This window comes from Alligator mississippiensis, chromosome 3 (genome assembly GCF_030867095.1).
Source record: "Alligator mississippiensis isolate rAllMis1 chromosome 3, rAllMis1, whole genome shotgun sequence".
NCBI classification, from domain to species: Eukaryota; Metazoa; Chordata; order Crocodylia; family Alligatoridae; genus Alligator; species Alligator mississippiensis.
The window spans coordinates 61,811,982-61,838,871 of NC_081826.1; the positions used below are offsets into that span (position 1 = coordinate 61,811,982).

Here is a 26,890-nt window from a genome sequence, read left to right on the forward strand (position 1 = left end):
CTTGTACCACTTCTGGTGGGAGTCTATTCCAGGTTCTGGGGACTTGGGCGGTAAAGAAGTTTTTCCTAATGTCCAGCCTAAAAAGGTCTTCCAGGAGTTTGTGACTGTTAGACATCATCTTCCCTTGGGGTGCCCTGGTGAACAGATGTTCTCCCAGTTCCTGATGCATACTCCTTACATTCTTATAGGCTGCCACCAAGTCAGCTCTGAGCCTTCACTTTTCCAGGCTGAAGGCTATTAACCTCCCCACTTTTAAAAACAAAGCTCAATGCCTCAACATAAAACCATAAATGATATTATTTTCTATTGTATGTTTCAACCCATTTATAATGTATGAAAAAGAAAAAAATCTTTTATTCTTCTGAAGGAGCACCCGGCAAAAACTGGGTATCCTTCATGAAGCTCCCCACCCCCTGCATGCTTAGAATGACAAGCAAATGTGCTAAAAAAGATTTCACATTAAGTTTGACAGCTGCATTGTAGACATAGGAGAACGTACACTGATCCCGGCTCTACACTTGGACCACGAATAAAGAAAGGAACTCGAATATCAAAGTCATATGGCATTGACTTCCCCTTGACCAGTCCAAACTGCCCAATATGGTAACCATGGTCAGCGGTGTAAATAATGTAGGTATTCTCCAGTTCACCCGTCTCCACAAGCATATGGTATAACTGAAATACAGCATAGAACGAACTCTAAATCAAATATAACAAGACATAATTTTCATATTTATATATAACCATTATTTTTCTCACATAAGTCTGATTTGGCCTCACTGGGTGTCATTGGTGAAACTACTGAAACCAGTAATAAGGCCAGGAATGAATTTGGCACATTTTGTTCCCTGCCAACTAGATCCATATTTTAATATATAGGAAATTGCAACCGGGGGATTTAAAAAAGTTTAATATGGTAATCTTAGGTGCTATTTGGCTTGTGCTATCATTGCCTAGAAATCAATATGGCTGCTTGCAGATGTTAAAAAACCAACCCCCCCCCCCGACCCCCCACTCTTTACCCGAAGCAGCAGCACGTTAGTTTGACTTGACTCTGCAGTGTCTGTATAGATCTGTATAGATAGCTGGGCTGTTTGGTGCTTTCATCCAAAGCTGATTCAGTCAGCTATTAGATAAAAGTGCCAAAAAAGCCCCACTAAAGTGCCCAGTCTATACAGATGTTGGGTAAGACAGGTCCAACTAAGGCACTGCCTCTTCTGGGCAGAAATTCGCTGAGTTTGAAGTGTCATTTTTTTTGCATGTCTGCAAATACGCATGCTCACAACCATAAACTGGTTAGTGAATAACTGTACTACAACTGTACAGTAGATGGTTTCCAGACTCGATCAATTGTGTTTTGAGTTTGCAAGTATCTTGTCCTCTAGTTAATGGCTTGGGAAGAGACTATATATACATTTTAACACTACTGAAAGTTAAGGGAGTTTCTCGTTTAGTATCAATGGAATAATCCTTGGATCTGTAGGAGATAGAAAGTGGTTTTGTAATAAAAGGTCTTGCACACTCCTCCTAACATTTCAGGTTATTATTGATGTATCAGTAATACAGTGGACAGCTAAACAGGTGCCTATAAATATTAACAGACTGACACGTGAGCTTTTGTCAGTGCTTCTGGTTATTTGAGATGCCCAGAATTTGTTAAAGGATGAACTGCAAAGAGAACAGGGTGGTGTACATGCAACGTAGAAAACTCTCCATGTGTATATGTACATACATATGTACCATGGTTTTCTACCAGATTAACTATTCCTTTATACATTCCTTCTCCTGGATCACCTACTGAACCTGATTCTTTAAGTTTATTGGACACACAGTTAATTCTTGCCTTTTAAAATCATGCTAATCTCCTACCAATTAAAGTGGTCATCAAAACAGCTATGTAGGACTGCCAGAGTAAGATAATTTGTCAAAGCATATACTTGAATAAGTAGATTGGGTTTCTATCACTACAGGGGATCTAACCATGTTTCTCTTTTCACTTGCATGGGGTAAAATCAAGAGTAACTTCAGTGAAGACAATAAAATTCATTTTCATAAGACCAATGGAAGTGAAAGAAGAATCTGATTCTGTACTGAAACTATATTACTATGTAATAAATGTGATCAACTTACCCTTTCCATGGAGTCATCAACTGACATCAAAGTCTGAAGCCTTTTGCGCTGTAAGACATTTGTAAATTCCATATGGATAGGCAGCATGGGGCCAGTGTACTGCATAATCCAGTGCTTATCCATGTTTGGTGCATAGTTATAGCTTGGCGTTCTGGGGAGCGTGGGGGGAAGGAAAGGTGGGTATTTGAAGAATTTACACAACATTTATAGAAATTATAGAAACAAAGGAATTGATTAGTGATATGCCTAGACCAAGTTGACTATCTGACAGCAGTGAGCATTAATACTTGAGGGCATCAGTTCCCAAAATGTATCATTTCACATACTAATTATTCACAACTGTGGTTCCATCATTTCACTTCATATCAAGTTCACTTACCACCAGTAGTACCAATGCCATGGTTTGGGAATCCCTGTTTTTAAAAATAAACCTTGAAAAATCTGTCATTATAAATTAATCTTTAAAATGCTGAAGACACACCAAAGTTATGTGTTATTAGACACCTTCACATCATACAAGCCAAATGGAAAAGAAGGTCAACAGAGATCAAAGAAAACTATTCTCCCATTCATAGTAAGTTGTGGTAGTGCCGCATAACAAGGAGAAATTGTCACTAAATTAACAATTATATAAATTTAACTCACAAAGAAAATCTTTCCAATAGGACAATGAAATTTTAGCTTTCCCTGCTAATGTCAGAAAAGCAGGCACTGTGTTACTAGGTTTCAGTTTTTACTGTCCCTCAGAGAATCAAAGTGCTGATTTATTTCCCCTTTTTACCATCACAGTCAAATAAAACCATGTTCAGGAAGCAGACACCCCTGCAATAGACACACAGTAGAAGCTTTGAATCTAACTGACTTGGTAGAAATGTTTGCAAATACTAACTATACTGAAAATAAATATTTATTTATTGGCTGTATCCTGAAGAGATATTATCTTTGTTTTTACATGCAAAGCACCATTTCCACCTATATCAAGAATGAGGAGAGCCACAGAAGCACCAAAATATTAATACCACTACTAGTATTTCTACTAAGACCTAGAATGGAATCTACATAATTTCTGTTGGCATCATTAAATTGATCTTGGTCAAATCCCATTCTACAAAATCAAAGGCTTTGCTTGTTTTTTGTTTTCAAGAGTTCCCACAAATGTCAAGAGCCTGTGTGGTAGGTGATTTTCTAACCAGAGGTCATGAATTTTAAAAGCACATCATGTAAGAAACACAAATACTTCATCTCATATCTACTGCATTTAAAGAATGGGATGGTGAAAATTAAACACACAAATATGAATAGTGCCAGCACTGCTCACTAGTCCCAGTAATCCTGCTTTATATGCCACAAATGCATCTCTTTCAAAAATTAAAAAGGGAAACAAAATAATATTTATATATTAGAATTAGCATATTATACCTTGATCCTGACCCAGACATTTCTTTCTTCTGCTGCCACCACAAGTGTAGCCATTTACCAGGACTGAGGCTTTCATGTATTTTATGACATTTACGTTTTGTGCGTTTTTCTTTTTTTTTTTTAATGTTTTCTAATTATTATTTCTAATGATACACAATCAAATATAATAACATCTAATTGTTATGTTAGAAATATCATCTCATCCAAATGTATCTCATTATTTTAGAAAAAAAAATCAATCCAAATTTAAGTGAAAAAAATGTTGCTTTTGCATGATGTGAAATTGGATTCATGTTATTTCTCTTACTCATAATGAATCCACATGCCTACTTCTTATTAGTCTACATAGACATTGCAATCAACATTATATGCATGTTAAATGTTTACAAACTGGCATTTTTTGAACATACATTACACTTAGGAAGCACTTACAAAATATCTGGAAACAGGTTAGGTGTTCAGCTTTTCTTGTCTCTCCCCATAGCCAGCATTGCTTTCCAGTATGTAGAAAACAGCTATTTTGGCACCATTTCAAATATTTACCTGATAATTCACATCACTGAAGCACTCCTCCTTCTATTAATTCTGACAGTTTAGAAAGGGAATGACAATTTGACTAAATTCTTTAACAATAAGACTGTACTAAGGCACTGCAGAAATATATACTGTGTTTACCTGAATCCAAAACGACTTTGAATTTAAGATGATCCTCCAATAATTATATTTTATACATGGAAAAGTTATAAATTTGTTATTGTTTTCCATATATAGTGCTTAATTAATGGAGCATCTACTTACATTTGCTTCCCCCCCCCCTCCCCCATTGACAGGAAAAGTAGTAACAGGGGGTAGATGAAGGGGAAGTCAAGCAACCTTACCCTTACCCCTTGCCCCTGCTGCTTGTTCTCCCCTACCACTTGCCCCCACCTACTGCCTGTCCCCCTGTGCCTTTGTCTCCCCAGTACCTCCCCCAGGAGTACCTGTGTTTCCTGGTCCTTTACCCTTCCCCTTGCAATGCCTGCACCTTGTGGTGCCTGACACTCAGCCTACACTGGCTTCCTCTCTCCACTCACCCAACACCACAATCTATGCTCTGAGTTACAGCTCCAACTCTGGCTCTGGCCCCACTCCAACCTGGGTGTGACAAAGTGGGGCTCCCCGACTAGCCACAATGCTAGTTTACCCACTTGCCTTTGGGCATGCCACCCACCTGACTTTTCTGCCATGCCTTGTTGTTAATTAATTAAGATATTAATTAAGGCAGGAGGCTACCTATTCTTGCCCTGATGCCAGGGGGCGCTATCTGCGGCTCTGTTCCTCCCCTACACCACAGCCCAAGCCTCACAGATGGCATCCAGATGACACAGTGCTCCCGGCCTACAGCTGGATCAAGCTTAGGCCTCGACATCAGGCCTCCTCTCACTAAGGCCTCCCACACTCCACCCTCCCTTACAGGGTCTCTTTCATGCATCAACAACTTATTCTGCCTTGCTCCCTCTTGTGTAGCAAAACCCCCAGTTTTTCTTTTTTTCTTTTAAAATGCATTTCCTCCTCTTCCCCAACCATTTCTGACTTTTTCTCTCCCTCTCTATTCCCTATAGATAAGTATAAGTAAGCTAAGATGTAGGATAAGCTTTAACATTTTATTTTAGGTAGTAAGTTTTGTTTTTCTGTCCCCTCTTTGCAAATAAGCTCCCTGCTATTTTGATATTGATACCCACTGTTTTATAAGTGGTAATTATTATGTTTGACCTGCTTTTATATTGTGTGATTACTGTTTTAGGCCTATATATGTAAGTTAGCATAAGTCATGTCAAGTTTCCATTTTGTATGTCAAGCCTCCATCTTGTGTCCTCTGCCCGGGAATCCCCTGTGTTGCAACTGTATGATCCATGTACCCCTCCAATGTAAATTGGTTTCCTGATGAATGAGCATGATTGGGAATGACTGAAATACAATGGTAGCAGGCCTCTACTGAATGGCCTGTAATGACCAGGCCGTAACCTCTCATTGATTCATACAGGAACCATGGACCTCACCCAGGAACAGAGACAAGAACCCAGAATTTGAAACACAAAAGACCCTGCAGAACCAGCAACTCTACCATTGTACCCCACCATTACAGATATCCGAAACTGCACATCCCAGCATGGAGCACACATGGTCAGTACACCAGGGGGTGACCCTTGCTTGGGCATGCCTCCTGTCACTAGGGTCACACAAGGTCTGCCCCTATAAAAAGGGGCAGTGAAGACAGACCCAGTGGGACGCCATTTCCATCTGGACCAGCACCATCCACACCACCTATCCACCCAGAGGCCCTGCTGGCGACCCCACTCTGGACAACACCTACTGGACAAGGACCCCTCTTTCTAGCCTGGAGAGGTAGCTATCACCCTCCACCCCCTCTTCAACCAAGGACTTGGACTCTGCTTCTCTTCCCTACCTGGACTCCAGCCCTTCCACTGAGTCTCTTTCTCCTGCTGCCACTGTGTGTGTGTGTGTGTGTGTGTGTGTATACCAATAACTTCATGGGGCTGTGTAGTGTGTTGTTTGTTTAATAAACCTGTTATTTGGACCCCTAAGTTGGGTTTTGCTTTACTATGGTTTGGCCCTGCTCTAATCTCTGCTCCTTGCCCCTCTAACTTCTGTCTCATTTCTCCCTCTCCTGCTTCTGGCTCTCTGCCACCTCCAACACCTGTCCTGAGCTCCTCTTGGCCTCCAAACCCCCTGTTTCTTTGCCACTGTCTTATCCCCACTGCCTTTTCCTTTTCCCCTGAGCAACCAGATTTCTGCCTCAGTTTCTTTCCTGGCTGTCTCCTCCTTGCCACCACTTATCTGTCCCCCCCCCCCCCCCCCCGCAATATCTCAGCTGTCTGCCTCAGCTTCCAGCCCCAGTCTACCTTAAGTAAACCCAAGCCTCAGTTCCTCAGTCAGCTTCTCTATAGTCCACTGGTTCTAATTCTGGTTCTGGCAACTTTCACTCCCTACACTTTAACTCTCTCTCTCACCTGAACCTTCACCCAAGTATCCCAGGTACCCCAAGCTCACACATACACACCGTACCATCCAAGTTAGGAACTTACCTGTGTGTATGTGTAGGTGGGTTGTATGTGTGTGAACTGGTGAATGTGTGTGTGCGCGTATATGTATATATGTCATTGTGTGCATGATATACAAATTAGTGATCTGTGTCTAACTTTTGGGGTTGAATTGGTGATAGGTATGCGTGTGCCTAGGCTGGTTTGGATGTGTATGTGCCTGAGCTGGTAGTGTGTGTGTGTATGCACCTAATTGATTTGTGTGTTTGTATATGTGCAATTGTGTCACACCCTCCTGTCTAAGAGCGCAATATTGAGATCCTGAGAGTTGGCCTGACCCCACAGGGCAACACTTGGAGTGGGCCCCTTAGGCCATAGCCTTTATCTAGGTCATACCTTGGGTGGCAGACGTACCGTCTTTTGGGACTCTCCCACAACCCTCACCAGGGTAGTGGCCAGCCAATTACATGACTGGGTCTAAGCTTGCTCTGGCCCCTTCCGGGGCAACTCTATACAATCACACCCTCTGGACTCTTAACCCTCTGGTTTTTCTCCCCCTCCACTGGGGCTCCTCATCTCTGCCCCCTTTCTGGGGCCACCCCTCACTGGGGCATTCTTGACTCGCACCACGACTGGTGTTCTGGGGTCTCACTCCCCCTGGAGCAGCAGGACATTGTGCTCTATTCTAGCTCTTCTTTTTGACCCACACTCAGCCTCCCAGCAGTGGAGGACTTACCGGGGTCAGGACTCGCCCCTCTCTCTCGGACTGAGCCCCCTTACTCAGCCTCTGGCCCAAACTACAGCCTCAGGCATCTGGAGACATACCTGCTCCCTGGGGCTGCCCCCTCACTTGGGGCTGCTCAACTCTGCCCCCCTTACTTGGGGCTCAACTCTGCCCCCCTCACTTGGGGCCATGGAGCTTCCCTCCCCAGTGGGCTCAGGTGGCCATAGCCGTGCCTGGCCCCAACTACCTTTTCCTTGGGGTCCTACACCCCACAGGGCTCAGGTGGCCACAGCTGTGCCTGACCCCACTATGTAAACCCACCTGAAGGTGAGGGCTAGGGTTAAGGTGCCTCTACCCACCTTTCACCAGGGCTACAACTGGCTTGGCATTTCCTGGGGGCTTCTGTGCCACTGAGAGCCTAACCAGGCCACCCACTCATGGCAGGGTGCAGTTTTAAGTCATACCCAGGACCAGGAGCCTCCAAACCATCCCCTGCAGCTCCTGCCCTTACCTCCAGGATGATACATGAAGCCTTACATCCAGATGATGTTGCTGCCTGGGCTGCCTGCAGTGAACTGCCTTGTTTATTTAGGTGGCCAGAGATCTAAAGTGGCTGCCACAATTATAGCAAAACCCCCAGTTTTTCTTTTTTTTTTTAAATTTATTTTAAAATGCATTCCCTCCCCTTTCCCCTACCATTTCTGACATTTTCTCTCCTTCTCTATTCCCTATAGATAAGTATAAGTGAGCTCAGACTTAGCTCATATTTTTATTTTGGTAGCAAGTTTTTGGTTTTGGATATCCACCATTTTATATTGTATTATTATTAGGTTTGTATTGATTTTTACTGTTGTATATTGTATTATTATCATTTTCGTACTGATTTTTATTGTTTCATATGGATATTGTATGGTTTAAGCCTGTGTTTGTAAGTGAACTAAAGTCATGTCAAGTTTCCATTTTATATGTCAAGCCTCCATTTTCTGTCCTCTGTTTGGGCATCCCATGTTGCAACTGTATGAATCACGTATCCTTCCCATGTAAATTGGTTCCCTGATGAATAAGCGTGATTGGGAATGATTGTAATACAATGGTAGCAGGCCTCTACTGAATGGCCTGTAATGACTGAGCCATCACCTCACATTGATTCATCCAGGAACCACGGATTTCACCCAGGAACAGAGACAAGACCAGCATTTGAAAGACAAAGGACCCTGCAAAACCAGCAACTCTCACCATTACAGACACCTGAAACTGCACATACCTGCATGGAGCACACATGCTTAGTACGCCAAGGCGTAACTCTTGCCTGGGCATGCCTCCTGTCACTAGGGTCACACAAGGTCTGTCCCTATAAAAAGGGGCAGTGAAGACAGACCCAGTGGGAACGCCATTTCCATCTGGACCAGCACCATCCCCACCACCTATCCACTCAGAGGCCCTGCCAGTGACCCCCCTCTGGACAACACCTACTGGACAAAGACCCCTTTCCAGCCTGGATAGGTAGATATTACCTGCACACCTCCTCCTACAATTTGGAGACTCTCTCTCTGTCTCTCTCTCTCTCCTCCTGGACTTCAGCGGACTTCAGCCCCTGCACCAAGCCTCTTTAACCCCTGCTGCCATTGTGTGTGTGTGTGTGTGTGTGTGTGGGTGGGTGGGTGGGTGTGGGTGCAAGGGAACCAATTTGGCATTGTGTCACCATCTCCCCTGTTCAATAAAACCATTGTCATTTGCAACACTGAGTTGGGTCATGTTTTACTGAATCCCAGTCCCTTCCCTATCTTAAATTCCAGCCTCATTCTCTCTCTCTCTCTCTCTCTCAGCTCCAGTTCCCACCCTCTCTGCTAGTTTCCCGATCTCCTCCCAATTCCATCTCCCCTTTTCTGCCACCTCTCAGCCTCTCCTTGCTTTCCTGCTGTCCCTGCTGCCTGCTGCTTTTCCTGTGATTTTCTGTTGTCCATCTCTCTGTTTTCAGGCTTCCCCTGAATCTTCTGTAATCTCCCCCCCACTGCAGCTTCCCAGCTCCTATTAGCTGTCCTGCAATTTTCTCCAGCTCCCAGCACCTACTGCCGCTCCCTGCAACTTCTCTAACTGCTCTGGAGCCATCTTCTGGCTCCCTACACCCAGAGCACCTCTTTAACACCCACACTTTCCCTTAGTCCCATTTTCCCCTCTCCCTATCTACCTTTTGAGCTTCCCCGTAGCTCTGGCTTCAGTCCCAGACTCTGTGCCGGCATGCTTCCCTGTTCAGCAGGCTTTGGGCATTGTCTTTTAATCAATTAAGATCAATTAACCTAAAGTTACCTCCAGCCTCAGTTCTTCAACCCAGGCCCCTGTAGTCTACTGGTTCTAATCCTGATCCTGGTAACTTTAACTCCCTACACTTCTACTTTCTTACCTTAATCTTTCCCCAGGTATCCCAAGTACACCAAGCACATACATACATGTATACATACATATCACAATACCCAACTTAGGAACTCACTTGTGTTTATGTGTAGGTGGGTGGTATGTGTGTAAATTATTGAATACATACATACACACACACACATACATATATATATAGATATCATTGTATCATTGTGTGTGTGTGTGGTATATGAATTAGTAATCCACGTATGTGTCTTGGATGTGTAGGTGTTGGTAACTGGTAACTGATTCTGTCTAAATTTGGTGTGTGTAGCGTGTATAGGCTTAAACTGGTGATAGGTGTGCATGAACCTAGACTAATTATTTTGAATGTGTGTGTACCTGAGTTGCTAGTGTGAGAGAGTGTGTGTGTGTGTGTGTATGTGTGTGTGTGTATGGCATTGTGTACATGATATACAAATTAGTGATCTGTGTCTAATTTTTGGGGTGCATACTGTATGTGCTTGAATTGGTAATAGGTATGCATGCGCCTAGGCTGGTTTGAATGTGTATGTGCCTGAGCTGGTAGTGTGCGTGTATATGCACCTAACTGATTTGTGTGTTTTTATATGTGCAATTGTGTTACGCCTTCCTGTCTAACAGTGCAATATTGAGATCCTGAGAGTTGGCCTGACTCCACAGGGTAACACAATCAAGCACCTGCTGGCTGCTTGGCTCCGGTCTTAAAGTAGCAGGCATCAACAGTGCCCTGCCACACACCCCCTTAAAATTGTTCCTGGGGGAGGTTTCCCCTGCTGCTGTTGTTTCCCCTCAGAGCCTATGAAAGCCTTCAAGTGGTGAGCACCCCCAAAGGTGCTTCGCCACACACCTTCCCCCTTAGAATGACATACGGGGGCTTTGCTTGGCTGCCTTCTCCTCTGGCTCTGTCCCAGCCTGCTGCAGCTCCTTCCACGTGGCGAGCACCCCAAAGGTGCTCCACCACACTGGGCCACACAGCACATGCTGGCACTGGCCCCAACCTGATTAGCTACCACAGTTTGTCCTATTAAAGCACCTTGCCATGCAAGACAAGGTTCCTTGGGTGAATCTGATATCTTTTATTAGACTCCATGGGCCAGATCCAGCACATGGGCCATAACTTTGACAACTGTACTCTAGTGTATCCCAGCCAAGATCAAGAGGCACGTAAACAAAACTTACTGACTTATAAGTAGACCTGGTGCCAAAGACTCTGGCAGCCCTAAAACAAGTAACACACTTCACCATTTTCCATTGCTCACCAACCTACCAATTCAGTGCAGTCTCTAGGATATAAACAGGATAACCTTCCAGTCTCACATTTCTAATACTGAAAGGAATAAACATTTTAAAAAGAGGAGTTTAGGCATTGTAGATGCTTCTCAATTTTCCTCAGAAGCTTACCAAAAAAAATGGAACATCATAGAATGATAGACAGCATGAAAGGGAGATCTCATGATTATTAGATTGAAAATTACATAGAAGAATTAAACTGCCTCAAAACAATAGACTATAATAAACAGTGGGCATCAAAATGAAAGAAACATGATCACAATTGATTAATCAAGCAATGGCTAAGAAATTAGAAATATTCCGACCAGATTGGAATATTCTGGCACAGCAGGTAACAGCTCTGGCATATTTCCACTCAGAACAAAAAGAACTAGTATTTGGCTGGCACTCTGAGTACCTCTTGCCTCTTTGTTATAAATGTTTCTTCTTCTTTTAAAATCCCTGATTAATGTTTCCATGCCATCCACCAGTATTTCATACTTTACAGAAAATCAATGTTCATATTCCTCCCTGGATTGCCTAGAAGGATATTCACTTAATTTCATAGCTACTGCCTTTCTCACCCAGAAACTTAAAATACATGTGGAAAATGCTTATGAAAAGTTTTAGCTGCACCAGGAATCTGAGTGCTGCTTTCAAAGACTATCTGTTATAAGCAGGAGGCTGCTGACAGTGGCCCTAGGAATGAGAGACTTCAGACTACTTCAGCAGCTGGCTCTCCTTGGCATCATTCAGGATTGGAACTGATCATTGCTCATCACTCAGCAATGGAACTGATCAGGAGTTTTCCAGTGATACAGTTTTTCATTGGAAAATGCTGATCCATCACACCTAAACCCTTTCATGGGCATGTATCTGTTTTGACAAACATCCAGTGAATCACTAGTAGGTTCCCATTTGAAATTTATCTGATTTCTTGCCAACTTGCCTGATGGGTTGCTGGAGAACCATGCCTTCTAAGCCCCAAGGTACCTGGGGTTTCTGTACTCTGTTTACGAGTGACAGACAGTTCAGATTAGGTTAGGCAGCAGATTGCAGTTTAGGTTCCCAGGCTCAATTTCGTTTGTATATTTTTAAAAGAAAACTTGAAATTGAATCAGACTTTTGTTTCCAATTTCAAAATTTCTTCTTTTCATTCCAAAATGGAAGAAATTTTCTTTCTGAATTTTCAGAGTGGCAATCCAAACTTTCACTAGTTCTACTCAACAGTAAGCTACTTGCTTTAAATTACCTGTGCTGCCGGGGCACTTTTACATGTGCTCTGGGAGTGGAGGGGGTGGTGCTTTAATTAGAGCAGCTCCAAGAAGAAGAAGAGGGACCAAGGAGCACCTTGAAGGAGGAGCTGTCAACAACTGTAATGGTACACTCTTTGGGAGAGGTGTGGGCAGGGTGTAGGGAAGGCAGAGTCCTGTGAAGACACCCAATGGGACTCGACTTAAACCTTGTGACAAGATATTGTAGAGACCCCTTCACACAATTCAGAATCCAGGGGTGATGGGAATGGAGAGTGGGACCAGCAGTTAATACCTCAGCCACCAGAGGGCCCTAGCCCTTGCTCCCACTACAATTTGGCAGCAGTTTGGTCACAGGTTGGCAATGAGGTGGGGACAGTGGAGGGGTGCAGAATGAAGGTTTGAAAGTGCTAGCAATGGCAGCCTGTATTTGGGCCTAGTGCCAAACACTCCTAAAGGTTGCCAACCCATGCTATCAAGCAAAAGACAAAAATTATATTAAATCACAAATTGTAGCAAAGTGGGATGGTTCCAAATTGTGAGGCTGTGTTCTGGTATCCCCAAGGACTCATACCTGGATGTTTCTCCTGAAGTTGAAAAAGTGGTCCTAGATCAGCACTAGGTTACAGCTCCATACCTCTGCTGAGAGTACACAGTATGTACCATATGTACCCGAATCCAAGATGACTTTGAATTTAAAATGATCCCATAATAATTACATTTTATATATGAAAAATGTATACATTGGTTATAATTTTCCTGGTATACAATCTAATTATTGGTCTTAAATTCATCTTCCTTGCTGCTACAGCAGGAAAAGCAGTGGCAGAGAGGCAGGTAGTTGTAGGGGAGATAAATGACCTCTTTGCCCTCTGCCCCCTAATTTCTTCTGCCTTTAGCCTGCCCTCCCCCATGATGCCTGCATCTCCTGCTGCCTGTACCCCCATAGCCTATGCTTCTCCCCCCTATCTGCTCCCCACAGACTCTGCCTCTGTCACTCTGTATAGCCTCTGTTCTCTTCATCACTAGCTCAACACAGCCTCTGTCCCGTCCCTCTCTTTTTACTGTCAGATGCGGTACCAGCTCCATTCCCACCTTGGTCACAGACCACATGGAAGTGCAGCCTGTGCCCAGCCTTATAACAGTATCCCAGGACCTGGAGCTGTCATCACTGCTGATTGGCTAGGCAGGGGACAGAGCCCTCACATAGGAAGGAATGGAGTCAGAGTTGTGCCTGACAGTAAGGTGGAGGGGAGGGGGCAAGTATTGCAGGAACAGGTGGAAGGGGGGGAATATGTTTCTGCTGTGGCTCTGACTCTGGCTCTGACCCACGCTCGGGGCTGGAGCCACAACAGCTGCTGCTTGCCTACCCTCTCCACCTTGTACTTGGAATCTAAGATGAGGGGCTTTTCCCCCCTATCCTAAATAGGGAAAAAAATCTTGTCTTGGATTCAAGCAAATACAGTATTCTAGTGGTGTCGGAATGTATTTAACCTGCATCTGGGTTGAGAGGTAGCTCTACTGGCTATTTTCTGACCTGAAACCAACATCTCAGTGTTCACATGGCACTGTGTCCATGTCAGCAAATTAGCTCTACTTTTTAGCACCAAGTGAATGCAGTTCCCCTGGCACAGATGTGCATGAACGTGGACAATATGCTTTCTGTGGGAGGTAGCTGTTTATGAAACCCTCTGCCCAACCTCTGCCTGGTAGCAAGCTATTTAGCCTAACCACAGCTCTGCACTATGGAGCCACAATAAGTGGAATTAGAAGTGGTGGAGACTACAGAGATTTGTAGAACATCTGGGACTGTCTCCTGGGCTTTGCTTCCTAAACACACTTCATCTATCACTAACTGAACCTCCTTTCATAGGAACTAAAATACAGACATCAAAAGGACCCCTGAATGCTTTTATTTGTGCACACAATTACAGGCTTGTGTGAACAAATGGGAATTTACTTGTTTAAATCATTCCAGCTATATGTAAAATATAAAGTGATTAATGCATGTGTCAGTGCTCCTAATCATTACCTAGAGTGCTCCTAACTATTGTATATCTAATACTGTACTGGTAAGTGAGCCTCTTCTTTCTAAAACTTTGCTCTAAACCTCTATATTACTATAAAATATAGATTAATATTAAAAACGCATGTGCAAATGTTTGTTCATTTTATAAAATGCATACATGCTTGTATTTGAAACCTTTATACACCTTTCTGTGCAGATCCAATAAAAGCAAAACTGTGTTTACACAATTATTTAATTAAAGTGTTGTGATTTTTTTGTGCAAATAACTATTTCTGGGCGGTATCTACCTGAGAAACATCTGCCCAGCTTCCTTGCAAGCTGTTTCTGGATTTGATATTTATCCAATCAATGAAAAGAAACAAAACTTTTATGACTTGGGATAGTCCTTACCAACTGCAAAATACAGAATTTTAAAACAACGATTTTTTAAAGCAATAATTATAGGAAAGAAGTGTGAGAGAGCTAAACTCGTCAAATTAAATGTTTCCCAAGCACAGTTCTACAGTTCCAGGTATAGCTTTTAATAGATAATCCTTAAGGAATTGAAGGCCAGATTCTGACTAAATAAAAAAAAAAGTCTGAAACACATTCTTGATTCCAGACTTAGTATTCAGCTAAACCTGACTTTCCCTAATCTGTCTATTTCTGTCACCTTCTGCTTCCTCTTTTAAAAACAGGAAAGTCTACTTTGCTGAGGATATATGGCATGAAAGTTTGGCAGCCAAAGCATAACATAACCCAAATTCAAGATACAGCATAGGAAATTTATGACCGTTGAACATAGCTGCCTTTTTACTTCAGAAAAAAACCCTTTTGTTTCGGCTGCAGGAAGGCTGAATGTATATATTACATTTATTACATTATTACATTTCTACATGAACATTCCTACTTCTGCTCCTGTTCTAATATTATGTTGCTACAGAACTGGATGGCTCAGAACATTCACCTCCCAGTCACTAGTTTAAACAGGCCTCAGAATCTAGGACTTTGAAAAGGGGATGCTACAGATGTGAACAGCACCATAGGAGTGGCTGCAAATCCTTCCGGGCCCCAACATCCTCCACCTTGATCCCTGCTGCAGCTTGAGCTGCTTCACCAGGTGCTGCATGGTGCTCAGGCCGGAGTTGGAAGACATGAATTCCTTAAAGCCCCAGATGCCTCCACCAGCTCCCTGCATCAGCCATGCCTTAGCTCCATCTCTACCCTCATGTCAGAGCTCATTTCCTACTGCCTGGACTGGCAGTAGGCAGTGACCTGTGTCTACCAGAGAGCTAACTGTGTTATGTTAAAGTGTGTGTGTGTGGGGGGGGGGTGCTACTTCATTCCCTGGATCTGTTCCTGGGCCTCAGAGAAGTCATGATAGAAGACATGTTATGTGAACATATTTATGTGATTTGTGCCCTCTATGAAGTGAATGTGTGATCCAGCTTTAGTTCTGAATGTATAGGTGCCCCCATGACAAGAAAGACCACCAAAATTGGCAGATTGAGAGAGTTTCATTTGAGGTGCCAAGTACCCAATATGCAAAACAAATTAATAAACTGTACCTCAAGGTCAGCATCTGAGGTATGCTTGAGGAACCGTATGGAAAACCGTGCACTATTAGTAGTTGTAGTAAATTTATATTGAGTCACCATCAGCCACTAATACCATCAGCCCATCCACTTGCACATTTTAAACCAGATCTCATTTCTTGAATGCTACTCTTGGATTGTTACTGATCTTTTCCCCTAAAACCACTTCTGGCTGTGCTGAGATCTTTTATCTGGCAAGAGGACTGTTGCCAGATAACCTTAACATCTTGCAGTACTTCTTTGCCAATCTGAGTGTCATGAACTGGATGGGGGGTGGGGGTGACTTGCATGCTTTCTTGAATTTGTTTTACTAATATGGCATGTGTAATCTCTACATATAGGTAACCTTAAACTATATTCAGCCGTATTGTTCTTATGTCTGCATAAATTGTGATATTTGATATAAATGTAGTAGGCATCTGTCTCATGAGACAATAGAATTATGCTGAGACATCAGCTATATCTTTATATTATAGTCACTGTTTTAGTGAGGCAGTGATTAACTTAAGTGGCCCTTATCTAGCCATGCTTTGAAGAGCAGTAATGGCTTAGAATAAGCATCTGACCTGAGTTGTTCACTGTCTGCCTTGAATTTACATTGTAAAAGTAACCCCTGGATAGCCAAATTATTGGTGGATAGGAGACATTATAGTTGATTAGCAAATCTCCATGTCTGAAAGGATGCATGTATGCTCCTTGTCTTAATTAGACCAAGACAGATTTCAGCTCTAAGGAACATGCATCTTTGAGGGGGGCGGGAAGCACTGGTGATGTATAGGGTATACACAGGGGTGCATGTGCACCCCATGAGTGCGACCAGCCATGCTCACTGTTTAGGTGACGGGCAGGGGGGGCAGGCGGGGGTGCCGGTGTCCCCCCTGCAAGCACCAGCCGGGAATTGGGAGCACCATGGTGCTCCCAGAAGTGGCCGCAGCCACTTTCAGAAGCTGGAATTGGGTCCCCTCCCCAGTCAGCAAGGTTGGCCACTGGGGGGGCACAGCCCCCCTTGACCAAGGCAGCACCAGTCACCCATGGCAGGAAGTGACAGGCAGAGTTTTGGTCCCCCAGGAATCCATGAGGTGCCATATGTGAATAACCAGATAAGCAACCGTACTTAAGCCTGCCTTGAGAATATGGTTTTGTTTTCAGTCCTCCCAGGTGCAGGGAGGGCTGTGGTCCCTCAGCCAGAGAGGCTGAGTAGAGCAAGCTGAGGAAATGGAGTGGTTCTCACAGATCAGAGACCTTATGCTGGTTCTTATTTTTTTGTTTGTTTGGTTTTTAATAATAAATCCTTAAAATCTTTTTACCCACGTATTGTTAACTGTGATTCCAGGACATTTGACCTCACGGGTTTGCCTATTTTACAGAAAGGGAGATCTATCTTTTCTGCACATATGAAGAGACAAGGGTCCTTTCTGTGATCCTTCTAGCTTGTAAAATCCTCTCTGCTAACAGCCAACAAGGCCTGAATGAGACAGGCCTGACTGAGGCACCACAGGAACTGGCCTCTGGCGCACCTCAGTTGGTTCCTAGTGGTCAATCAGCAGACAGTGGCTTGGGGCAGAAGAGTACCCCAAAGGTATGGAAACACCCCAGAAGTGTCTCTCACAGGCACACCCAGGGCTGGAGCGCATTACACTGAAGAAGCTCAGCTCAGCACATGAAGAAGCATTTCAGTTGTTCATGTCTGACATCCTCCAGTCAAGCTACCTCCTACAGGTCTCTGCTTGTAAAGTTGGTTTACTTCCTAGAATTTTCTTTCAGAAGTCTTATGAAGATCTCCAGCCTTATTCACAGTTCACCTAAGACTATTTAACACTGAACAGTAAAAGGAATTTAACTTTCCATGTAACTGAGAGGTTAGGTTAACATCAAAGCCAAAGAAGTATCCTCTGAGCAAAGCCTTTCTGTTTCTTTGGATCACGGAATAGAATTCTGCTTTAACAGTTACCTGAGAGAGACATCTTTCATGTAATTTTTATTTAGCTACAGCATTTCCTAAAGTCTAATCTAGTGGAGACCAAGTTTGGTAGGCATGCCACAAGGTAAGCTCTGTGCCCTCCTTGAGTGCCACTCCACTTGCCTTCCCCCTCCCCAATCTGCTGTGTACCACACATCGAGGCTGCAGTGCCATGGTTTGGCTGACCTGGTCTAGTCACTCTATGTCCCAAGTGCTGACAACCCCCTGTCAAAGAAGCCCATCTCACATGAACATACTACACCTTTCCCAGTTCCAACTGCTTCCCTGGAGAAAATTTTTGGGTAAAACTGAATAGATATATTGGGATGATTTATTTTTGAAAAAAACTATCACTCCAACATGGTAACAGATTGTAAACAGTGAACACTATGGGAATAATTCTACAAACGGGGAACAGAAAAAATCTGAAAGCAGAGATACAGTGTCCTGCATATCTACACAACATATATATCAACTGGTATTGATAATTGTTCAGTTTATCTTTCACTGTAATTTTACACTGATGAACTTGACACAATGTTTTAAATAGGGATTTGCCACAAACATATCACTCTTGCATATTTTTTTGACAATCTTCATTCAATATACAAGCATTTGTTTGCATTGAGGGTGTGGAAGGATGGGGACTAAGAAATTATGATTATGTGTAAATCTATCTTTTTTCTTTAGGCGTCTTTGCCACATGTGATTCAGATGTGAGCCTTCCTGCTGTATGCTTTTGACTTTCTCTCTTCAATCAAAAAATGGGGGGACAACAACAAAGCCAAATTTTAAATACTGAGGAATGGAACTTGCAGGATAACAACCATACTGGGGCTCATACAAATTAACTAGGAACACATTTCTAATCAAACATTATATATATGTGTGTATGTATTTTGAACAGGTAATATTTAAACAAATGATAGACTCTTTACCACCACATAATTTAAGGGCCTCTTAAGCTACTGTCTTATTAAACAGAATCTCTGCTTGCATGTGGTTAACAGACTCTCTTAATTCATAGTCTGTAGGCATAACCTTCCATCGCAGTTTGTGAAGTCAGCAAACAGCTTTTGACCTGGTTTCCTTTCTTTGTTGGAGGTAAACGTTACAGTAACATGATACAGCATCAACATTTTTTTAAAACAGAAACCAAGGTCAGGTGGCTGTCACCCCAGGTCAGACAAAAGTGACCCAAGTGATGCTTGACCACCAAGGAACAAAACTGAAGGGTTAAACATTCAAGTTACATAAACCGTGGCAGGAGGGATTTTACTGCTTTTTCACTGCTTTCACAAGGAAAGTCAAATATTTTTGGTAAGATACTTAACTTCTTACATGCTTCAGTCAGAACATGTTACTTATGTTTTTTCTATAGAAACTGGCTCTTTAGTAGTATCACCCACCAAAATTGGCAGTTTGTCTTCAATTCGTCTTAGTTCTTTGTCTGCTGTCTGAACTCTTAACCTGTGTAGTCATTCAGAGAACAAAACAATCCACCCAAATCTCTATCTTGTAGCTGCTACAGAAGGAACACTTTGCAACAAAGATGCCAAGAAATGAAGACCACCAAGAGAGACAGGAAGAAACACACCTGATCTATGTTTTCTAGCTTCTGTAACAAGTAATTTAGGTTACTTTGATTATGATGAATTTGCCACATCCATACAAACAGCATGAAAACCAGTTTCATGATAAGTGAACCAAATGTTCACATGCACAGCTAGAATCTGCAGCCTGACCTTTTCAGGTAACACACACAAAATATATCTAATGGTCTTGCATGATAAAGCCATGTTTTTAATGTCTCTACTGAAAAACCTTTGAGGACTGGTTTGTTCTCCCTGCTTTTGATTTATCAGATGCACACAAAAGCATGTGCTCATGCCACAGCCCTTCCCACTCTTGCTGTGCTGTGCATGAGGCATACAGTGCAGTTCCATCTGACTGCGGCAACATCTCAGTTGAGAAGCACTGAGGCAGCACAACACTGGTTCTCAACCAAGGCAATGCCAAATTTTTAAGAAGTTATGAAGGGGTTCCCTGAATCCAAAAGGGCTGAGAGCCCCTGCTTTAGAAGGCAGAAAACAGACTCAATTCTAAGTCCAGCTAGAACCACTCTTCTCAAGAACCATCTAGCTGTTCAAGTGCACACATTCCAAGTGAACTAACAATACCAGTACTTGTGCATGCAGGAAGGAATTATTTCAGATACCTAACATGCTCGTGAAACATTCCAGCCTGGTGAGGACTACTGACAATGTTCAGAATATAAGGCAATGAAAATCATAGGATCATAGAAAGTGAGGGTTGGAAGGGATCTCAGGAGGTCATCTAGTTTAACCCCCAGCTCAAAGCAGAACCATTCCCAACTAGATCATCCCAGCCAAGGATTTGTCTAGCTGGGTTTTGAAAGTCCTCAAGCATGGAGCTTCCCACCACTTCTCTGGGTAACCTATTCCAGCATTTTACTACACTCCTAGTGAGAAAATCCTTCCTAATATCTAACCTAAACTTCCCTTGCTGCAACTTGAGACCTTGTTCTGTCATCTGCTACCACTGAGAACAAATCTAGCTCCATCCTCTTTGGAACCCCCTCCTCCCCTCTTCAGGTAGTTGAAGACTGCTATTAAATTCTCCCTCAGTCTTTTCTTCTCTAGACTAAATAAGCTCAGTTACCTCAGTCTTTCCTCATAAGTCATGCCCTTACCATTTTGATGCCCTCTGCTGTAATCCTTCCAATTTGCCCACATCCTTTCTGTAGTGGGGGGCCCAAAACTGAACACAATACTCCAGATGTGGCCTAACAAGTGCTGAATAGAGGGAAACAATCACTTCCATTGACCTACTGGCAACACACCTACCAATGCAGCCCAGTATGCCATTAGCCTTCCTGGGAACAAGGGCACTCTGTTGAATCATATTCATCTTACTGTCCACTGCAACCCCCAAGTCCTTTTCTGCAGAGCTGCTGCCCAGCCAGTCAGCCCCCAGCCTGTACTTGTGCATGGAATTATTCTGTCCTAAGTGCAGGACTTTGCACTTGTCCTTGTTGAACCTCATAAGATTTCTTTTGGCTCAATCCTCCAATTTGTCTAAGTCACTCATGTGCAGTAAAGCACTTTCTGGCCCCAGCAACTGACTGATTTACACAGTGAAACATGATGATTGATATCTCTTGCTATTTCACTCTTCCTAATATAAGTGCAAACGATATCCTTAGTTAAGAGTGAGCTATTGAACAGGTTACCTAAAATGTTGTCTGTGGACAGCAATTTTTCTCCATGGAGGCCTGGCTGACTATATTGGGTTATTTCCTCTTCTGTATTTTCAAAAGCTAACATTGAGTTTTGGTAGCCAAAAGGTGTCATGAGATCGTGAATGGCAAAGTTGGTTTACTTGATCATGAATGAGAGCACAGGTAGTTAATTAAGATCTTTAGTTTATGCTATGATTAAAAAGTCCCTGGACACTCCAGAGGTAGGGTTTAGAACAGGAGACAGCTGAGATTCCTCCTGTGTTATTACTGAGAAGAAAAATGAAAATTTTTGGTTTCCATCCATCTTGTACATTTCTGAAAATATCCTGACAGGACAATATAGATAATAATGTACTGTCCCAGAGCCCCAAATTCTAACAACTCCAAAGCCTCTTAATGAGCTGGTAACAGTGCGCATCTATACAAGACGATAACTGCACAATAGCCTAATAACACTGCACATTAGCATGCTGGGCAAAAACCTTGCTAATATGTTACTGCCTGTGTGCCTTCAGTACTATGCAGTAGTCCAGGCAGTCTTCGACTTACAACGTTTTCAGTTACAACTTTTCATGCTTACGACGTTTATAAATTGACACCCTGTTTCAACTTTATAACATCAGTTTCGACTTTACAACACTTGATCCGATGCGACGCCACGCCAGCGAACAAGTTCGCTCTGCTGCTCATCTCCCTGGAGAACATCTGTCCAAACTTCCTTGGACACTTTCTTTAAGAAAGCAGACAAAACTTCAGAAAAACCTGCAGCCAAGACTCCAGTGAAGACTCCATCCAAGAACCCTTCAAAAAGTCCAACTAAGAGCCTTTCAAAAAGTCCAGCAAATCACCTCAAAGAAGTCCTTCCAAATCAATAGGATTGTTATTTACAATATAAATACATTAATATTACTCATCTATAATTGATCGAGTACAAAATTCTGGGGTATTTTGGTGAAAATAGGGTATCAGGCCTTGGTTCAGGAACCAATCCCCCATTCTAACATTGTTTCTTATAAGAAAATTGGTTCCAACTTACAATATTTCAACTTAAGACGTGGTTTTCAAGAACCAATTGTGTTGTAAGTCCGAGGACTGCCTGTACTAAACTATCCAAGTACTAAACTTAATGCGCCATAACTACAGTGCATTAAAGAAGGTGCAGATGTGGCCACTATGACTGGGCTTGGCCCTGGGATCAAGGACAGTAAAGAGAGGCTTCATAATAGTATAACCATCTACTAAAAATAAGAAGCAATATGCTATTAAAAGTACAGTTTGGCAGGTTGTTTGGAAACCAGGCCTTTTCTAGTTAAGCCTAGTGCATATATTTACACAAAAGCTACTAAAGGGCTCTATTATTATTAATGCACTCAGATAACCAGACCCCAGGAAAAACATGTTCTGGAAGAATATGAACAAACAACTCTGGATTCCATTCCCATCAGTGTCCACACAGTTCAGGGCATTGTAAGAAGCTGAACACCTTCTCCTTCCTCTCTGCCCCCCATAGAACCGAGATTCACGTCACTTACCCAGAGAGAACAGCCTGTTTCTAGTTTAAGAACCAAGGAAGTGTTACTAGGAACTACAAAACAACAATATCAGTACAATGTGAGTCCAGCAAAAAAGCACTCATATGGACAGCTTTTTATAGACTCCTTACATTTGAATTCTACTTTGCTTCAGTGTCTCAAAAAACAAATCTGTGAGAGGCAACACAAATAGCCAGTATTGACAAAAGTCTGAATTTTACTTACATGTGCTGTGAAGCATTTGGATAGAGCTCTGAGAATTGTGGTGCAGAATCTTCAGGGCCATGGGGGGCGGCATGGCTGATAACCATCATTATGGGCCTATGAGGATATATTCTCTTAGACATTTTGAAATAATTAATGCTCTCGTTAGTGATTAAGTCTGTGAAGTAGTCCTGTAACATACATTTAAGACAAAACAAAAGTTATATAGTGCATAATTGACCAGATCACATTCTATTTACATTTTAACTGACTGGCTTTCTTGCATATGTACTGGCCTCTAGCTGCTTTACTACTCCATCCAGGAAGAACACAGACCATCTGCAGATGTTTCCTCAGTCTGATGAAGCGTATTTGTACCAGACAGCTCGCAAAGAAGATTTTTTCCAACTAACTGAATTGGTCTAATAACAGATATCAGATTTACCCAAAGAACCTTATCTGTCTATTAAGTCATGGTATTCCAAGTTATCACTAGAGCTTAGATCAGGAAGTAAAAACATACCTTTGAAGAGACATGTGAGCCTGAAAAACATAGGGGAAACCAAGCTCTAATGACTTTTTTAAAGTAGGCACAATATGAGATGGGAGTGTATTTTGCAAAATTCTCTTATCCAGAAAATAATGGGTTCTATTAACTATGACCACCAAAGTTGACAACAGGACATTTTGTAACATACAAGCAGCAGATAACATACATATATCGATTTCTCAAATGTGGTTGATGAAACTCTTGAAAAAACATGACTCCAAACTATAGAAAACTATGCACATTTAATATGGACTCATATTTACTCCTGAAGACTTTGTGTGCGTTTGTTAAAATATAAATTTGCATCTGTGAGACCCGGGAGCAATCTACAACACTTAACACATTGCAAAAATACAGTTGTCTAGGAAAAACTTTAATCAAAGAAATTGCAAACATATATATAGGGAGGAGCTGAATTCCTGTAGGCTCAGGTTCTTTTAATCGTACAACTTAAAGGAGTGCAGCTGGTGAGGCTAAGGTGATGAGCTGCTAATAAACTGGCTTAACCCACAGCCAAGGTGGCAAGTAGAAGCCTACAGGGAAAAGGAGGAAATGAAATGAAGAAAAAAAGATGAACACTTATATTAAACCACCTGCCATCATTAAGCATTCATCATCGGCCTGGAGGTTTAGTGTGAGCTTCACTGAGAAAGTGCTGAGACAATGTTTGTAATGTCAAACACTTCCAGGCATGACTAATCACATGTTGTGGATTCAAGGCCCTGAACAGCTGCAAAATCAGTGCCTGAGGGACAGGGCCTGTGATGCATGTCAGTGTTAGGACAAGCCAACCAGCTGGGACCTTCTCACTCAGAAACCCCGCCCCCCCCCCAACTCCCCCAATATAGTAGCCTTAAATTAAATGATCATGCTCCTGTAACAATATGATGGAGGCAGTATTACTCGTTTACAAAAACAGTGAAAATTTGGTTTCCCTTCAGAGTACCAGAGTTCATACCAATTTTTGGTATGAAATAGACCCAGATTAGAACACTGCCTGGATAGGTGCCTTTCCAAAGCGTTCATTTCCCTCTTGTTTCCCTATACGTTGTTCACTCTTGCTATGGACATAGGGTGCATAAGGAATTCTCGACTAACCAATAAGTCTTTATTTTCTACTTTATGTTCTCTGCAATCAGTAACATGTAATTTCTGTGGGTGGGTAAATCAGAAACTGCTATTGTGAGCTTCCAATAAAATCTCATTACATGGGTCAGAAACCACAGCTGCAACATCTGTATTATCTTCGGTGAGCTACACACTGAGGAAATTCCAATTCGTTTTATGTAGGCTGGAAACTAGGATTTGTAGTACTAAATATTTATAAGAAATCTCACTGTAGTGGGCAGGTCACCTTGGCATATCCTCCAGATTTTGTCATGAGTGCAAACAAAGTCTGAAGTTTTCCAAACCCTTCTTTTTTTTTTTTTTTAACTTATCATATCCGGAGTCTGACACCACAGCCACACAGTTTTTTACACTGTATAATGGAAAACAGCACCAGTTAAGCTTTCCTTCTGAGAGTAAAAACTATTGTCTTAGCAGCTACTCTGTAGTCTTAACTTTGATTTCAGTAGAATAAGGCCAAAATTTTCTTCAGAAAGGTCTGTTATTTATTTATTTATGTATGTATTTATATAGAGCCACCCATTTCTATCTGAGGATTAGAAATCAACCAACTAAATTATAGAGCTGTTTTAAGTTTTTGGCCATTCCACAATAGGACAAAAGACTGACCTTAAATGCACCATAAGAAAACAACATATTGGGTGCTATTATTAATTAATAAAGAGAAAACTATTTTTAAATAGATGGAGTCATTTGATACTGTGTAATGTGTCTGGAAAATACCTTTGTGTAATCAAATCCATGCTTCTCTTTGTTGCCATTCCGACAAATGGTGTAATTATAGAAGCGAGAGTTCTTGACTAATCCAACCCACTCTCTCCACCCAGGAGGAATGTAGCTGCCATTGTATTCATTGAGGTATTTCCCAAAAAAAGCTGTGAATGGAAAGAAGGAACAGACATCAGGCTTTACAAAATTAATTTTCTAGTTGAAATGCATAATGCAAATGCATAAATATGTGAATAAAGTGTTTTTATTATAGATAACAATATATGGATTAGTGTAAGTCAAAATGCTGCTTTCACCTAAAAATCTGCTTTCTAAAATCAGTTTGAGGGGGTTTTAACAAATGCATAATTTTAACATCGGCAGACAAGGTTCCTTGGGTGAATTTGATATCTTTTATTAGACCAACTTTTTAATTTTAACATCTGCTTTTTATTGTTCATATTATTCATTCATTTGTGTTTGTTTTTATTATTATAAAAGTGGTGTTTAGCAGATCTGGTTTATATCAGTATTACCAGTTATCTTTATTTTGGGGTTTCTTCTAACACAGCAACTTCTGGAGTCATGTGATTATAGCTATGAACAGACATTCTGAGAGAGAAAGCAGCACCAATGTTCAATCTGCAGTTGCTCTTTCTGCCCAGTCTCTGTACCTTCCCAAGGCTGGGGTGATTCAGGTGTGGGGAAGGCGAGAGAAGCAGTGTGCCTGCTTCACTCCTTCTGATCCCCAGGGGGAGTGTGGTAGCAAGGACTGACTCCCCATGCCTTCCCTTGACCAGGGTCTAGGGAACAGGCAGGGAGCAACCTCCTCCACTCCACTCCCAGTCTCTGGGAACAGAGAGAAGTGAGTGTTGGCACAAAGTGCCCAGCTTGGGGAAGATGCAGGGAGCAGTGGATATGTTGCTCCTGCCACTTGGCTCCCAGTGCCCAACAGCTGAGTAGCGGGGGCCACGCAACAAAGCTTCTTATACTGAGAACTCCAGTGTGAGAAGCTGGTGGGGAGCAGCTGGTGGCAAGTCCTTCCCTCCTGTCCTGGTCTACAGGAAGGGCAGGAACAGCAGCCCCTGCACCTTCTCCATAGCGGTGACCCCAGTCTTTTCCCAAGCTTCACTCCTTCTGGTCCTCAGGATAAGTTAAGCCAGGGGAAAGCATGCAGACATTCAGTCTCCCAGGAGAAACTCTCTTGGGAGAGATTTAACTCCGGTTGTTCCTGGGTTATTTTTCTCCCAGAACAGCCATTTTTGCTCCAGGAGGAAAAAAAATTGAATGTTTGCTGCCATCAGGAAACACTGTGAATTCCCTGGCAGTGTTTCTAGTTCCATTCCATATACCCCACACTCTGTTTCTTACTAATAATTGGAAGCAGCATGACAGCGCCTTAATTTAGATCAAAACAAAAAGCACATGTGGGCAGAGATGTTAAAAATTCACATTCTATAAGAATGGGCTTGGAAAGTCTCTACTGGGAAAAGTGTTGGAATGTCTTCAGTTTAACTTTAGTAAAAGTAACATTAATGTGGTATGATCAGGCTACGTATCTGCCAAGTGTCATTCAGCTGGCATGATGGTCACACATTTGCTCCTGATGCCACTCTCATGCCAACCAGAACACCACTCATAAGCAGGGAGCCTGGTTTTCCCTAATCAAAAATAATTGCAAATTCTCTGATAAAAACAAAAAAACCCCATGAT

The 26,890-nt window shown here is 42.4% G+C and overlaps 1 protein-coding gene across 4 annotated transcripts in view; it reads right to left on the bottom strand.

Annotated features, from left to right (window-relative positions):
• SULF1 (sulfatase 1) overlaps positions 1 to 26,890 on the bottom strand; it is a 175,868-nt gene that overhangs the window by 39,118 nt on the left and 109,860 nt on the right. For all 4 annotated transcript variants that reach the window (XM_059723992.1, XM_019498559.2, XM_059723990.1 and 1 more), the window contains 4 exons: positions 25,193 to 25,344; positions 22,813 to 22,982; positions 2,131 to 2,281; positions 500 to 675 (listed from right to left, as the gene is read on the bottom strand). In XM_059723992.1, the coding sequence (XP_059579975.1) occupies positions 500 to 675; positions 2,131 to 2,281; positions 22,813 to 22,982; positions 25,193 to 25,344 (649 nt within the window). The remainder of the gene's footprint in view (positions 1 to 499; positions 676 to 2,130; positions 2,282 to 22,812; positions 22,983 to 25,192; positions 25,345 to 26,890) is intronic.